The sequence below is a fragment of the Sylvia atricapilla genome, chromosome 2 (assembly GCF_009819655.1).
Source record: "Sylvia atricapilla isolate bSylAtr1 chromosome 2, bSylAtr1.pri, whole genome shotgun sequence".
In the NCBI taxonomy this organism is placed as follows: Eukaryota; Metazoa; Chordata; class Aves; order Passeriformes; family Sylviidae; genus Sylvia; species Sylvia atricapilla.
The window spans coordinates 66,403,192-66,419,939 of record NC_089141.1 but is presented as its reverse complement, the minus strand read 5'-3'; the positions used below and the strand labels follow the sequence as shown (position 1 = coordinate 66,419,939).

The following is a 16,748-nucleotide window of genomic DNA, read 5'->3' as shown; positions in this document are numbered from 1 at the left end:
TGCTACTCTCTGTCCCTGGAGGAAGACAGATCTCACACTCCAAAAATGTGGCTGTTTTTCAACTAGTCACTGATTTCAAGTCTGAAATTTAAGATGGCTTAAATAAAGTAGTGTGACCCTGATCTTGAAAGCACTTATAGCACATTTAACAATTTTTAACACACAGAGAGGCAGATATGGTAAATAGAAATCTGAAATACAAGAAGTATCTCATGAGATTCATTCACGTTGGATCCCAGCTACAGCTACAGCCACATGTATTATCCATACAGCACTGCACTGTGTGGATATATTGGAGCTAGGCTGCTTGGCATACCCTGCAGAGTGTAGACAGGCTGTGTGCATTGACAGGATCAACTCTTAGGTACTTATGTTTTGGTAACACAACAAGAAGGTACAAGGTCTTCTGTGTGCCTGAATATACCCTGTACCCTTCAAGGCTACAAAGAACATGAGAACATTTTATCTCATCAGCAAGCTACTCTCTACATAGCAAAAAATTATGAGTCTTAGGGTATTTTCTTAACTTCATCCTGAGGAGGAGGCATGTTTTCAAAACCAGTTAATCTAATCAGGCTTTTTTTGGTGCCAAAATGCCATCTCCCACTCACTTAAAACTATGTTAGACACCCCCACTTCAGTCAGCCAACAGCAGATTTAAAACCCCACGGATAGCAATTCATCCACTCTTTTAGAAATCTTCTCAGTCCTTAGAAAGTAGTAGCTGCTTTGCAATTTCGATTCCTTGAAGTCGTAGGTGCTGAGTCATTGCAATCACAGCAATCCCAGAGAACTCTACTGGACAGACTCCCCTTCTGCTGCATTGGTCTTGGAACTTGAACAAGTGATAGGAGAAGACAGCAGTAACAGTACCATTGCATAAAAACAAATTAAGATCAAATCACAACTATGTAACAATCAAGACAAACATTCAATCACCATATAGACAATTTTATTTTTAAAAAACACTGAATGTATTTCAAGAAGAGCTCAGCTGCTATTGACAAAATGAATGAAGATGAAAGGTGCCTTTGACCTTTCACTCTCTAAGTCCATCCTTAGGGGGCTCCTCTGCTATGAAGAGCAAGACTTCTCTTTGTGATTTAAAGAACAGGCATTAGTTAACTCCCTATGCAGATCAGAGCTCAACTACTTCACAAGGTACTCTCACGCTGAAAATGTACTATTCATTTAGTCTATACACTGCACTAGTATAAAAAAAATGCTACTATGAACTGCTTAGTGGACTCTTCTGGGATGGTAACTCCAGTTAATAAAAGATGCCACATGCCACACAGGATGTGCAACACTTCTCCTAAATGGACATGTGTTATACTGCTAATCAGACATGGTAGCAAGAACTTGAATCAAAGGTGTATTTTTGCTCTGAACAAGTTGCTGGAGGAAAAATACAGTTAAAAATACGTAATTAAATTTCCTAAATTTAATTTTTCTGGTAGCTAACATGATTCTTTTTTTCTTTGTTGCATTACCATCAGCAAAACAGAGAAGCATAAAGGGTGAGGAATCCATTCTGTTAAAAACAGACTCACAGAAGGACAATTTCCCATCCTTCTCCTAACAGTTTAAGATCTTTATTACATGCCAGGTAGATTCTAAATATATGTGCCTACTGGGATGTAACTCTCTTGATCATTTATGATAAGATGAAAAGACAGAAAATATAGAATTAGTCCAATTAGTCCAAGATCAACCCTAGCTTCCATTTTTCCTATTGTTACTGTTTAGTACTGAAATTCCTCTGCATCCCAGCAACACCCATACAAACACTATAGCTCCCCCTAAAACTGTATCTACTTGCCATCTGTAGTCACAGGTTAAATTTCCAGCAAGAGGCTTTTACCAGAGGGCTCAATTTACTCCAATACCATTCCAAGATGCCACACTCCCTCTTCTTTGTTCAAGCACATCTGCTGCCTATATTGAGGCAGACTGAAAAAGCTAAATCTTAGGCTCAAATCGAGGTCAAAAGCAGCACTTACCCTCCAGGAGCCCTGTGGCTTTTGGATAAATATAGCAGGTGCCACAGTTATGTGATTATCATGAGAAACTGTTAACACTATTACCAAAAGCAGAGAAAATACAGAAAACACTTGAAAAATAAAAGCACCTGTGAAATAGATTTTTTCATATTTTTAAAACACCATACAGGATAAAAATCATTAGAGTTTATGATGAAGATAAGTTCTAATAGAGGTTTAACTGACGTCCCAATATAATAACATATTCAGAATATGTATCCTCACACAGATTTAAGATTCAACACCAACCTCCAGTCAAATTAAGAAGCACTAACGAAAAAATTGCTACACTAGGAAAGCAGGTAAAGTGACATAGAGATGTTTGATATAGATACCATTATCATTACTGTCATGAGGGTTAGAGCTTCTGCAACAACTTTTATGCTATGCCAACCAGCCTCTTCAGATTCCCCTGAGAAAGACCAATGTCTCCTGACACTAACTCAGAGCACATTCCTACATTTAAGCTTCCCTGGGGTGATTTCAGGTATCTCAAGGGAAACTCCTTAAGTAAACTTTGCCTTGTGAGTACCTCCCAGATGTACACTGCACCAAGAACTGTACAGGCATTTAACAAAGAGGCATTCTTTGCTCCTCACTAACAAGCAACACAGGTATAAACTGGCAGAGGAGGAGAGAGGAGTACAGTATCACCCAACAGCATGGTACAACAGGGAAAGCATGAGAGTGGGCACACAGAGAGGAGTCAAAAGCACACAAACTGCAGAAGCACCATCAGTACGACTATTACACTGCTGCAGCATCCTTCTGCCCTGTCTTACAGTTCGAATAAAAGGCATTCTGCAGCATCTTTTACATGTTTCCATCACCAGAGCCTGTCATGTCCACAAAATAAGCAAGAATGGGCTTGGACAAGATAGTTTGAGCTGTTTTTTCAAGCTTCTCTATAAAGAAACATTGTTTTTCTTCCAAGTAATTATTTTAGATTTATTAGCATCCACATAAACCAAGAACAGGTAAAATATTTTTGGACTATGTCCAAAACAACAAGAACATATGTGCCTACTTACAAACTGAATTGGGTGTTTTTATTATTTATAAATAAGGATCCATTAGTGAAGTATTTCACACTCAGTGTTTCAAAAGACGTTAAGAAACAATCATGAGGCAGTCTGAACACTGGCTATACAACTGTAATACACGACACCATAGAGGAACAGGCTGAAGCCAAGATTCTGCCACTCCACCATGCCGTTTCATTTTGGCCTGCAAATCACTCTGTATTCTGCCTTTCCTATGGATTAGGCAGGAGAAACAAAAAACTTAGAGGAGGTTTGCTAGCATTTCACAGAGCCGCTTGAAGGATGTGCAGGACTTTTAGGAAGAAAGGTCATTGGGATGTCGGGATGCTGAGCCAAATCCTACATACCTGGAGGCAACAACACACCAGATGACTCAGTTGCTACCACCCACATAACAGGAGGCCACAAAACCCTGCCCTGCACTCACAGCGAACTTCAAACATATTATGAAGAAAAAACTGCCTAAAGACAAAAGTCACAAATACATCAACTGCCAACTACCTCTAAAATAAAATAAAATTAAAAAAAATCAAAATATATATGGTACCATTCATACCAGATGCAAATTCTAAAGACCTATTATTAAATTCTACTCTTTTATTAAGTGTGCTCTGGGGTAGGACCTTGAGGCCAATGAAACTGGAGCTACAGTATATGAGCCACTCCTAAGCGTAAAACAAATTAGAGCCCCTAGCCCTAAAAGCTTAACTTCTTAACTTCTGACACGAATCTTCACAAGATTTTCAAGTGATTTTAAATCAAGTAGTGAACAGCTAATATTACTTAGTTAACTTGCAGATGGGATACTTTTTACCACGTGAATGATCCTGCACTTGCTTCCTTGCATACTGGTAATTTTTCTGTGAAATGACAGCATCAATATGAAGTGCATATTGTATTTTCTTATGTGTAGAAAGCAATTCTAAACAGAAAAAACAATGCATATATACACACAGAAGGGCCTACTTGCAGACAGCCTCATTTTAACACCTTCAGTCTGGAGCAGAACCAATCCAGCATAAAACAGCAAGGACATGATTCAGTCATCTAAAACCACAGTGTAATGACATTTCAAGTGCTTCAGCTGGTCCAGTTCAGTGAGCCTGTTGTTCAGATCCTGTATCATAGCCATCTGCCCACCTAGACACCTCAAGGATGCAAGAGTTATGCTTGGCATGCTCACTAAGACCAATGGATCACAGTCAAAGTGGCTGAACCTTAAACTGTGTATTTACTAGACACAAACCTAAAATTAGGTGGAACAAACCTGGACCATTACATGTTCTGTGAATTCACATAGATACCCAAGACCAAACAACAAAGTCCTTACAGTCAGACACACGAGGAACAGTCCCATCTGTGAAGCTGGAAATTGAGCCACAAAATGTATTTCCAAGGATGATTCAATTACACAGATGTCCCTCTGTGATACAGATGCAACACAAAGCAATATCCCATGTATCTAATTTAAGACTAGCAGACACAACAATAGAATTTACACCATTTCACCAATGATTGGATTGTGGAACAGAATTTTTGTGCCTTTCATAACAAGATACAGCTAACTACTAGGTATGTGAAAACACAAAAAAATCCTGAAGCATCCTGTGTCCTCGTTTTGGAGGATGAGCTTAGCTTCTAAACAAATGATTACAAACAAGGTCAGAAGTGCCATGACTGAAGAAACAGGAGACAATGAGAAACCATCTCTGAATGAAAGGCATCAGGATTATTCTTGCAAAATATGGAGGGTATTCAAAACTTGTTAAAAATATAAAGTAGTATTGTATTCAAATCCTTCTGATGCTAAGTACTCCAAGGTTTTTCTCTAATTAGTGGAGAGAAATTACTATCTCCAGACTCAGTTCACACAACTGCTTAGGGGATGGCTGAGTGGACTGTCTTTTGGCTTCTTCAGAATCAGTGGACAGACAGCTTCTCCCAGGTATCTAGCTTAAATGACTAAGGTTCAGTGAAATCATGCATAATATTTAGTTACAAATCCTTATCCATACTTAATTAACTCAGAAAGAATCTATCCTCCATCAACTACAGACAAAACTAAAAATAAAAACAACTGATCCCTCTTATGCAGCAGAGGACACAACTCATCAACCTTTACAGAGGAATTTATCTGACTGCATGAGGGTACCGTCAAAGTTATCCACCTCTGACTCTCTGAGTAACCATTTTAGAATTGTGCACTTCAAGTACAAGTCTCCTCACTCTGAATTAATAGAGGATAGGCAGCAAAATCAACAGTGGTACTTGGTATTACCTAACAGGAAGAGACAATGCAGAGAAGCTGACTTTCTTTCCAGGAGTAGGAGAACTTGTTTGTTCCAAGTCAGACTGCAAGCGCAATCGCTCCCTCAGCATTAGAGGGGCAGACAGGGTTGGCTAAGTTGAGCAAACAGCCATCCACTTTCAAGCAAAAAGCTCTCCCAAAATCTTGCTTTCATACAGATTTCTCTGGTGTTATTAAGCAGGGCCATTCTGAGCTCAGACAGCTGTGCAGACTTGGTTAACAGGTATTTCACATTGTAGAAGTGGTAATGGTGGTCCGAATTCACCAGTGAACATCATCCAAAACCTCTTTAGTAACACAAGAGAATAGATTAAAAAAAATACATAAAATAGATTAAAAAATGCTATGCTCAATGTTATTTTAAAAACTGTTACCCCATATTAGCTTTCCATGACCTCATACAGCCAAATACTCCCATCATACAAAACAATGTTTCATACTGCAACACTTGTTGCAGTACACTTTGTGACTTAATTCCTTTAACATTACCAAAAATGTAATCTTTAAATGCTGCAAATCTTTTCAAAACAGCAACTACCAAAGTTGCAACTATTCTCCGCTGACAAAAATTTTTTTTGTCCCACAGGCATACTTTTACTACTTTTTTTCCCATTGCACTTTTTAAACGTGAAGCTTTCAGTGAAGCATTCCATTACTGCGATAAATCCACATGCAAAAAGACTTTTAGAATAGCTCAGCAACGGCACTAAGGGCAAATATTCCCCAAGAAACTGTTTTCTGTAATTAAAAATCTTACAACAAGAAGTAAAATTAAGATAATAGTATTTTTTAAAAAGTTCATGAAGGGAAAAAAGAATGGAACACTCAGGAATTTTGTTTTTAAACTCCTAGGTTTTTAACATTTGTACTAACTCACCTTCTGCCTTGCACCACAAAAAAGATCAAGTAAATCTGTGAATGCTTCTGCCCCACAAGTATTCAGATTAGAGCTTACTGTCTATATTTCATTACCAGGTAGAGTAAAAAGGATTTTATTTTATTACAAGAGCGCTTGCAAAAACCCTTAGGTAAAAGCAAATGATTGGTGTAAATGTCTTATTTCCATGAAACATGAACAGAGATGCTGAAATGTGGAACACTTAGGAAAGAAACTGCAAATAACCAACTTTCTTCTAATATATTAAAACACAAGGCATTGCCAAGAAGGAAGACTGCATGATATATTTACAGGACTGTAGACTATATCCCAGAAATAACCAATCAAAAGACACTTAAGGATCATGGCATAAAAACACACAAAATGACACACACCCCAGTGTGAACAAAAGCTTCCCAAAAGATGCAATATTGTGAAGAACCAAAGTGCCCCTGAAAGTGAAAATACAGAAGTAAACCTTTTAGTGAAGAAGCAATGCTACCTCTATCACACTTGTCTGCATTCTGAAATGTTATCTCCAGCTCTCTTCTGCAGACATCAAAAACAGACTGTGAAAGAAAGACAACATGAAAGCCAAAAGCTGTAACAATAATTTGGAGACTAACAAACAGTGAGCAAGACATGTAAGATTATCAGAAGCAAAAATGCAGTACAGCATTCAGAACAGTCCAGTTTTGAAAAGGTCCTCATTTCAATAGAAAAAATATCTCCAGAGGATAAGCTTCCAAATGCCCGCAAGTCAATTATTAAAACTTAGGTTTCTTTTCAATTTCTATACAGAAAAGTAGTTGCACACTTCAGAAGCCAACCCAGGGATTAGTACTCTGCTAGGTAACACTAAATGTGCCCATACTTTTAGCATAAAGCAGTGTTCATAATATTTCTCTTGTTTTTAGACACACTGCATTACAGGCTTTGAATTTACATTGTGAGTGTAAGTTACTTTAAATAAGAATAAACCTACTGAAATCCTCACATGAAATTTAAGTGTTTCTAGCTGTTTAACCACTCATAATGAGATGACAATCCCAGCTCAATAGTCAGCATGGATTAAAAAAACCCCACACTTTAAAATGGGATGGGTGTCTTCTCAACTGAGGCAAGATCTAACACCACCTCTCTACATCTGCAGACACTTCAGAACTCAGCTTCCTCTTGTAAGTATATTGATAACCAGAACTCTATTCAAGGCAAATAATTGAGCTGCGCAACAATCAATCCCCAAATACGATTAAAATCTTAAATAGTATGTAGGTTGCAATTTAATAAAAAGTAGAAATCACACTGAAGAGCTGTAGTAAAAAGGCAAGAGATATCTCTGACATTAATCAAAAGTTAAGTGTCTGATCTTCTATGCATTTGTTGCCATAAGGGCTTTAAACTAAACACTTCTATCTTCAAGTGAACTTGCAGAGTAGCAATGTTACAGTGATAGAGAGAAATATTCTGTTTCAAATGCAAGTTGAGTATCAAACCTGAGTTCTTCCAAATTAAATACACAAGTCCTCAGCAGCTGTGCTAGAAAATCCAGATATCAGTATTCACAAAACCTCTAAGAAGTGCTTGTAATTATGCAGCTGTTACAACAAATTACTTCAAATAAATGAAATCCATTAGGAAGTAACTGCTGTGCATGCATAGGTGCACTTCAAGCACTACACTTGTACCGCAGCAGAAGATGCTTAAACAGCCTGACCTCCAAGATATCACATTCCTCAAAAGGTGCTAAGATATGGATAAGAGCTACAGTTGTTTATATTTTTTTATTATCAGAAACATACACAAAAAGGAAGCAAACCTCTCATGCCACTTTCTTCCTTCTGTCTAGAGCTTTAGACATTTTATTTGGAAACAACAACCATCTGTAACCCTCTGCACATTATTATTTCCTGCCTCAAAAGCATTTTACACAGAACTAACCTGTATTACATATGAGCAAGAAAGCCATATGAAATTTTATTAATCCAGTTATGAGTATCACAACATACATATCTGATCCATCAATGAACAGCAAATAAAATTATATCTAATAAATCTAGTTGAGGGAAAAAAAAAAAAAAACAAACCAAAATCCTCCTTGCCCTTGTTTCATCACCGGATCCAGCCCAAGCATACAACATAAAGATTTTTGTTCACTTACAGTATTTTCTGTTTGTTTCTGGTATCAACAGACTATAGCACAGAAGTTCCCTATGACATTGGTTTTTAACAATTGAAGTGTATTCCATATGTTAAAGACTCAATATAAATTGTTGCACTATGAACCCATGGAAAGTGGAATAGAGTTAAGATAAGGGGGAGAACACTGCTTCTTCCTGCATAAGCCCAAGTTAGACATCCAGGTAAAACCTTCTGCCTGGGGCCCTACCAGCTATAACCTACTAGATTTTTTTTTTTTTTAACAGGTAAAAAGAACACAGTATACACTGCCAAAATAAGTAATTTTGTTTGGTCTCCTCCCAGTTTTTTTTTCTCGTTATAATGTATGTTTGGGTATCAACCTTAACTAATGTTTAATATTGGGATCCAGCACAGCAACAAATAAAATTCTTCTAATGAGAATCTTTTGTTTTGTGGAATCATAAGCAATGGAAAGAAACTGTAATGGATCTGTTTCACAACGTATCTTGTCAGCCACAGGTGACATAACAGCATCCATCCTGAAGCTTAATAATACTTTAGGAAAGAAAACAGAGTTTACCTCTTTTAAACTACTGTAGCCAATTGTGAAACCTACTTCAGCTGCCTACTGTTCTTAAAGATCTGAAATTACATTTCTGAATAAGAACTCATCCAAGCCAAATTCTGAATCTAGCCAGTATTTCATATTGCCCATTAAAGAGGAGGTTCCTATAAGGAAGGCTGAATTGGATGAGTTACCCTTTGAAGTCCTGCATAAAAGCTGAGCTCCTACAGACTGACTCCTTGCTAAGCTTCTTAAGCCCTCAGTTTTTCCACCTGTCTGCCTCAGAGCTTTTTGCAGAAACGAAGTTAGGCAGGGTATCTTCAGCCAGGGTGTCAGTCACCACCACCTCCCGAATTTCAGAGGGGTTATAGCCATCTGCATCAGCTAGGAAGTCTACTAGCTGATCTCTCTGCTCACTGAACTTAATGCATGTCCCAATATCTTCAATTACTGCCAAGAAATCATGGAAGAGGCTCTACCACACCATTAAGACTGCTAGGTGGCCCTGTTCAATTAACCTAAAAAAATAAAATAGACAGCCAAGATTAAAATCCAAACAGCAAGATAACGGACCCTACAATATATGGAGAACTGCTGTAAACGTAAAAGACCAGAACAGTTTCAAACAAAAGATAACTGACAAAGAGTAAGAAGAAAGATGTGATCTGGTCCAGCCCACACAGATAGAACTCAAACAAACAACAAACATTACCTCAACATTGTAATTGCTCATGGAAAAAGGGAATGATTCCAAGAAAAGATCGTATCATCAGAGGTTAAATGTAACTTTCATCCTCCTTAAAGCTAGCATGCTTAATCCACAGAAACAGGGTTTATAATAAGCCTAGTTCATTATAAACATTATAAAAGCTTTACCTACTTAGTGCTAGACCAGAGGAATGTTGAGAAGCTTGCCCAAGTTCTCAAAGTGGTTCACAGAAGAACCATCTGCTGGAGACCACTTCTGCGCTTATAATAAACCTTAAAGATTTATGCAAAGATGAATTCTTAACTTCCACCATGAAATACTCAAAACAGTCATTTTCATTAGATCAGAAACAGGCTGGTGAGCACAGCTAAGTGAAAGAAAATACCACCCTTCAAGTAATTTTCTGGCCTGGAAGACTACATAGCTGTTTGACTATTTCACTGCCTGGGACTGTGCTTGCAGAAGTCTCTCACAAGACTTTCAGACTTGTTATGAAATATCCTAATGCTGGGACATTTCAAAAACGAAATAAAAACTTTAATGAAAATGAAATGTAGTAAGAAAAATTCACATGAGCAGAAATAAATGAAGGCAGGATTAAAAAAATCTGAGCAAGAGAACAGGAATTAGTTACAACTCAAAAGTAAGACCGACATATTTTTATTTTTTTTTCCCCTCACAGCTCTTCTCTCTGCATGAACTTACTCAGATATGCTGACTTTGCAGTCAAAAATCAATTTTTACTGCTTTTTATTTCCATGTGCACTCTGATGTCTAAAGAGCTGTAACAACTAAACTGGTTTAATTTTTGGCTAATGCACCATGCACTAAGCGAATTCTACTGATAAGCCATTTCAGAAGGCACTCTCTGGTACACTATAAATGTTTTCTGACTACTCATTTAATAGTTCTCAAGTACTTTAGTGCTAACCATTGATTGAGAGGCAAGCAGAAGACCACAACTGGATTTCAAAATACCATGAAAATGCCCTTGCAAGGCGTATGGCTAAAAGGGGAAAACACCATTCAATTTAGAAGTACAAAGTTTGAAACTTCAGTACCAGAAAAGAAGAATGTCATACTTAGTGAGTCACTTATAAAATCTGGATGGATTATGTGTACATATTTAAATATGTATATTACTGATGAAGTGCACTGCAAAACAAAACATACACAAGTCAGGTTACAGAAAGTTTGCTGTACTTCAAAAACCAAATTATTAGATGTTTAAAAGTCTCTCACATCTGGTTGAAAAACTAAGGAATAAATAAATACAGTGAAACCAACTTCTGAAAATTTAACACTAAGAAGGATGACATTTGCTTATTATGTATTACTTAAAAGGTACAGGTCCTAAAAGAAAACATTTAGAAATACAAGTGTTAATCAGGTCTTAACTGAGTTATTAATTAAAGTACGTTTACCAAAGAATTGCTGCAGTATAAGCACAAGTCTATTCCCTCCCTGAACATACTGCTCCCATAACAGGTTTTATTAATGACATACAATTTCTCAGAAACTTTTTACAGAGCTCAGGAAACTCATGAGCCAATCACCATCAGCAGAACATACGGATCAGAGTAACTCATTGTCAACGTAACTCAGTGACATATGTCATTTGCTGTGACTTCTGCAGAGAGACACTGAACTGATAACCATAGAGTGATTTTAATTGGAAACCTTTATTGCCTATTCAAATGAAATAAATCCTTTTAAGGGCAAAAACAGGTCATGCAGTCCTCTCGCTTCTACACTGACATTACAGGCTTGACTCCACTGTCCATACTCGGATGTGCCTGCCCACCTGAGAGGCCCTTGGGGAGGCCAAGGTATCATTAAAAGACAGTAAAAGCACAGGACCTTCTGGAAGGTCTGCATCTGACCTGAACAGAAAACAGGGCAACACGCAATCTCAAAGGGCACTAGCTATGTATGCGGGGCAATCGAAAAAGAGCTTCCACAGCAGACTGCACTCCATTGTTGAATGCCCAACTCCACACAGATGCACCTTCAGGTGAGTACATGGGGTTGAGTGCCGAGCACCCATTACTGTCAGGGGACTCCAGGGAACTATTCTACAGTCAACACCTAAATCTTGTCACCTGAGCAGCTGCCCTGATTCCTCTGACTCTACACACAAAACTTCCATTGCCAGTCAAACATGATACTCAGCTCACCCTACAGACTCCTGAACTCAGGTACCAAATTAACAAAGTCCACCCTAAAATCAGATTGGGTGATTGCCGATATAGGAACCACAGCTTGTCCACCTAACTTGAGGCAAATAAGCTCAAATAAATACTCCTAGATCAATGATCATTGTAGCATCTTTTATAGTCAATGCAAAGAGGCTGATGCCTTCAGAGCCTGATTCAGCTAAATGCCTGATTTTGGATCCACAGCTAGCCACATCCTCCAAAGCATATAAGAACATGCTCAATCTCTCTTAATGACAGCTGTAGCTAACTTATACAGCCATATGTTCATGCTTTCATTAGCTTTATTCCTCCTTCTGTCATGTTCCTGTATTGTTCTTTCTCTTCTTCTTTCCTGATGAGTTATAAACCTTAGTATCTTCCTCTAATTGCTTCTTCAACAACATTTAATACAATCTTGAGGAGATCCCAGACAGTAAGAAAGTAAATAAAGTCTGGTATTTATTTAAACCAAAAGTTAGAGCATACAGAGAACTCCACAAGTTCACCAGCGCTGACCAACCATCAGACGGATTCCAGTACCAGAGATTACGAGAGGCCAACAAAATAGCACTGAAGCCAAGTTACAGCTCTTCTTGGTGTGTGCTATGCTTAGCAAAGTTCTGACACTACATTAGATGTTGACAAATATGCCTTTAAAGATCATAGCCTCATGATAATTTTGACTACAAAGAAAATGAAAAGCATCCTTTTTCAAACCTCAACAGATAAACCAACAGTAAAGTTAGCATCAGTATTTCCTTGCCAGGAGGTCCTCTATTTTAAGCCATAGATGAAAACTTACAAGTTAGAACAACAGGTCGTGCAGCAGGAAAAAAATGGCTAACAAAGGAGGAGAGTACTTTAAAAACCGCATGATCAGAAACAAAAAAAACCCAACCATTTGTTAGCATTTACGTAATGAAGGAAGACTTGCATACATATGAATGTGCATGTCTGCCATGTGTAAAGCCTGGTAAATTGTGAAAATTCTCAAGAGGAGTGAAACACCAGACCAAAAATGCCAACCTCCTAATAACAAAATAACAAAAGTAAGATTACCTTGCTCCAATCTAAAGCATAGGGAACGTTTTGCAGCTTCTATTTCAGGAGTTGGATGATCCAGAACACGCCTGCACCACTGCAGAGGACTCAGTGATTTCTCTCGAGTAGCATGAGTCTTGGTAGGCAAGACGTACAACCTTAACCAAAAGACACAGAAGTATCAGCAAGATACGCAATACTGCAAAGTTGGCTTTTGTATCTCACTTTCCTATCAGATCACTGATTATTTTAACATCCAAAGCCCTGCAAGAGAAGATCTAATAAAAAGAAATATATCCTGAAGCAGAGTTTACATTTGTTTTCTTTCTTCTCTCCTCAAAGAAATAGGTGGCAAAGTATCAACTCTACAGGTCGGGCATGTTCAAACAAAGTTCAAGTAGATACCACATTAAAAGTTTCCATCTAATCAGTACCATTGTCTGAATTTTAGCACTCTCCAAAGTTCAAATATATCAGGTGCTGTAACACACCAAAGGTGCTCTTCCTTTTCCCTATACTTATATTTATTGGAGATTTAGATAATTTTAGCACCTGATTTTATCTTCTCCCACACAAACCAGATGTTGTTCAAGCCATATTTGTAACGATTAAAAAACATTTTATGAGAAACACTGAAAATCTATTTTCAACATCAGCAGAAAAGGAAAAAAAACCCACACATACGCAAAAAAAGTAGTTGTATGTGCATCGTTCTCAGACAAGAGTTGGCAACTGATCAGTTGCCACCTTAGAAAACCAGGTTTTTAAGCAGATTTCATGGAAGAATTCTTGAGGCCAAGATCTGGGTTGCTGTTGTTGCCCTGGCAGATTAGCAGGCACAGCAGATGCCGATTCACCTGGGAGAGTGCAAATCTTCCAGGAAGCAAACTATTCTTGTCTGCTGGACAAGACTGACACAGCTCCCTGGCCTGGCCACCTCTGAGCCACGGGGCAGGGACACCCAGAGGCAGATTCTCTAGGCACCAGAAAAACACTCCACAGACTGTAATGGGATCTGGCCTGTACAAAGGGGGAGTGAAAGGCAAGAGCAAAAACTGAACAGGATTTTGTCCCTCAGGGGGTCACTAACAGGTAGCAGCAGCCTTTGACTTTCACAGTTTTGACTCAAGAGCTATCCAAGTCCCACCAGAACACCCTTTCTCCAGAGTCTGCTCTGTGGAGTTTTCTGCCTTTGAAGTCAATCAGCACCGTCTACCCAGTTCACAAGGAATAAATATCCTCACTGTGATTGCTATCTCTCTCAGCAATCCCAGCAGAGATCAACTATTGAATTGCTCTGAGGAGAGGACTCATTTCCCCAGACTTCCTGCACTCTCTGACCACACAGTAAAAAATGAAACTGAGAAAACTAAAAAGCAAAGGAAAGAAAAGCTTTCAGACACCCAGATAACCTGCAGAAGTGCTTCAAAAGCTAAACATCTGGACTGATGATCAGATCTTCTTGTAAAAAGCTGAACACTACAAAGCAGTGACTTTTCTGCAGTTCCAGAGGGTTGGCTGGTTTTGGGGTTTTTGGTAACTGCAGTTTAAAAAAAAAACCAAAACAAGAACAAAAAAAAAAAAAAAAAAAAAAAAAAAAAAAAGGCAATCAAAACACAAAAACCCAAAGATAAAGATATTTAAGGGGTAAACTTACTAATCAAAAACAAAAAAACAAGGATATGCACTGAAGGCTTTGGCTTTCCACATACCAGTTTGCTTTAAAGACTGAGATTACAAAAAAGCCCCAAGCAACTGGCATCACACGCCTGACCTTTCATGGACAATGACGAAGATTTATCTTTGACTTAAAAACGTTCAACAGCTAAAACAACTCACTCTTAGTGGAATGAATTTGTCAACAAATCCCTGTCATGAAATTCTGCCTGTGGACACATATACGTGTGACATAAAGGTATATTCTGGCCCCTAAATCTAGGATTGCTCCAAGGGAGGAAATCAAATTGGAAATTTCACTACGGCACATAAAGAAACTATGACAGACTACCACCCTAAAATGTAAACATTATGTTTAACAAGACATTATCAAACAAATTAGATAGTCCTTAATGTCAGGAAAGCTAGAAGTCAGAACCAATGTAAAATTTGATTTAAGTCTGGACTGACAAGCCCAAACCATCCCTGCACAGACCAACCACGCACAATAAAGCAACGCTGACAAAAATTCGCACACGATTTGTACATGATTTTCAAAAGCCATTTTCAGAAACACAACACTGTGCACCAGGAAGCACATATAACAATCAGAAACATTTCTGACATTTAGATTCATTTTTGAATATTTTATCTTCTACCAAAAATAGGTATGTTTGAATACATCTCAGCTTCTTTATACTGCATTCTATTCTTATCTGGTATTAACTTTAGCTTGATTCAAAAACTAACCACATAAAAAAGAAAGCTACATAGAAGCTTACATGGATACTCCCAAACTGTTATTTAAATAATCTCTATATTGCTATTGACGCTTCAAAACAACTGAGGATCAATGACATTCCACATGATTACGCAGCCCAGATAGTATTCCAGCACTGTCCCTACGATGCTCGCCCACGTTGCTGAAACAGGTTTTGAGGCACTAGCTTTACTGATCTACTTGTATCTCTACCCTGCAATCTCCCCTTGCGTTTGTTTTTAAGGGAGTGTAACCATTCGTCTAGGTCGATTTAATTTTTTTCTTTATTCACTCGTTATTCATTTCTGATTTTCTGCATTTACTGGCACCCTGCCGTGCCTTTCGCAGATCCGTGGGCGCGTAAGACACACAATTTAGATCAACGGCTAAAAGACAAAAGCCCTCCCAAATCCCTGAAGATGGGAGAATATTCGGCAGAGATTTTAGGATGAGGAGGCAGCGCTGCTCAGATCAAGGCTTCCCCGGAACGAAATTCCGCTATTTTTAATTCCTTATGTAAACAGGAGGCTGAAACTAGGCTGAGATCTGAACGCTGTTCCTCGGGGCGGAGAACGAGCCCCGCTCCCCGCGGAGGGCGCGGCGCCCTGGGCGCGCCGGGCGGCGACACCCCGACCTGAGCACACGGGGCCCTCCCTCGCTCTGGAGGGGAGATGGAGGGGATGGAAAAATAAAAATTAAAATGTAAAAAAAAAGGCAGATTTCAGCGTAAGCAGGGAGATCAAGCGGATTCGGGGGCTAATGCTAATCAGAGCCGGGAGACCGCTGCGGGAGGCCCGGCCGGGGGACACAACCGGGCCGGGGCGGGGAGCAGGGCAGGGCCGAGCCGCAACCGGGCCGGGGCGGGGAGCAGGGCAGGGCCGAGCCGCATGTACCATGTATCCTCGTCCTCTCCGCAGCCGTCCTCCAGCTCCAGCACCGCCACCTCGTCCAGCACGGTGGCCGCCGCCCCCGGAGCGCCGCCGCCTTCCTGCCCGCTGCCAGCGGCCGGCGGCCCGGGCGAGGGCTTGAAGTAGGCGAGGGGCTCCGGCGGGCACAGCAGGGCGGGCACGGCGCTGGGCAAGCTCGGGGAGCCCGCGGCCGGGGGGCTGGCGGGGCGCAGCCCGCCCGGGGCCGGCGGCGGGGCCAGCAGCAGGTGCGGGCTGGGCGGGCCCGGGGCCACCGCGGCGGCGGCGGCGCGGCTCCGGAGCTGCTCGTTCTGCTTCTCCAGCTTCCGCACCAGCTCCTGCAGCTTCTTCACCTCCAGCTCGGCGCTGACGGCGGAGCCGGCGCCGCTCCCCTTCACCTCCGCCATCATCGCCGGCTTCAGCAAGGCGGCCTCCATCCTGCCGGCCCGCCGCCGCCGCCGGCACCTGCTCCGCCGCGCCGCCGGAGGGCAGCGCCCGGCTG

At 40.1% G+C, this 16,748-nt stretch overlaps 1 protein-coding gene across 2 annotated transcripts in view; it reads right to left on the bottom strand.

Moving 5' to 3' along the window:
- The window catches only part of SLAIN1 (SLAIN motif family member 1), a 50,696-nt gene extending 33,948 nt beyond the window's left edge, over window positions 1–16,748 (bottom strand). For both annotated transcript variants that reach the window (XM_066313421.1, XM_066313423.1), the window contains exons 1-2: window positions 16,235–16,748; window positions 12,944–13,083 (exon numbers count right to left, since the gene is read on the bottom strand). In XM_066313421.1, the coding sequence (XP_066169518.1) occupies window positions 12,944–13,083; window positions 16,235–16,683 (589 nt within the window). In that variant the 5' untranslated portion in view covers window positions 16,684–16,748. The remainder of the gene's footprint in view (window positions 1–12,943; window positions 13,084–16,234) is intronic.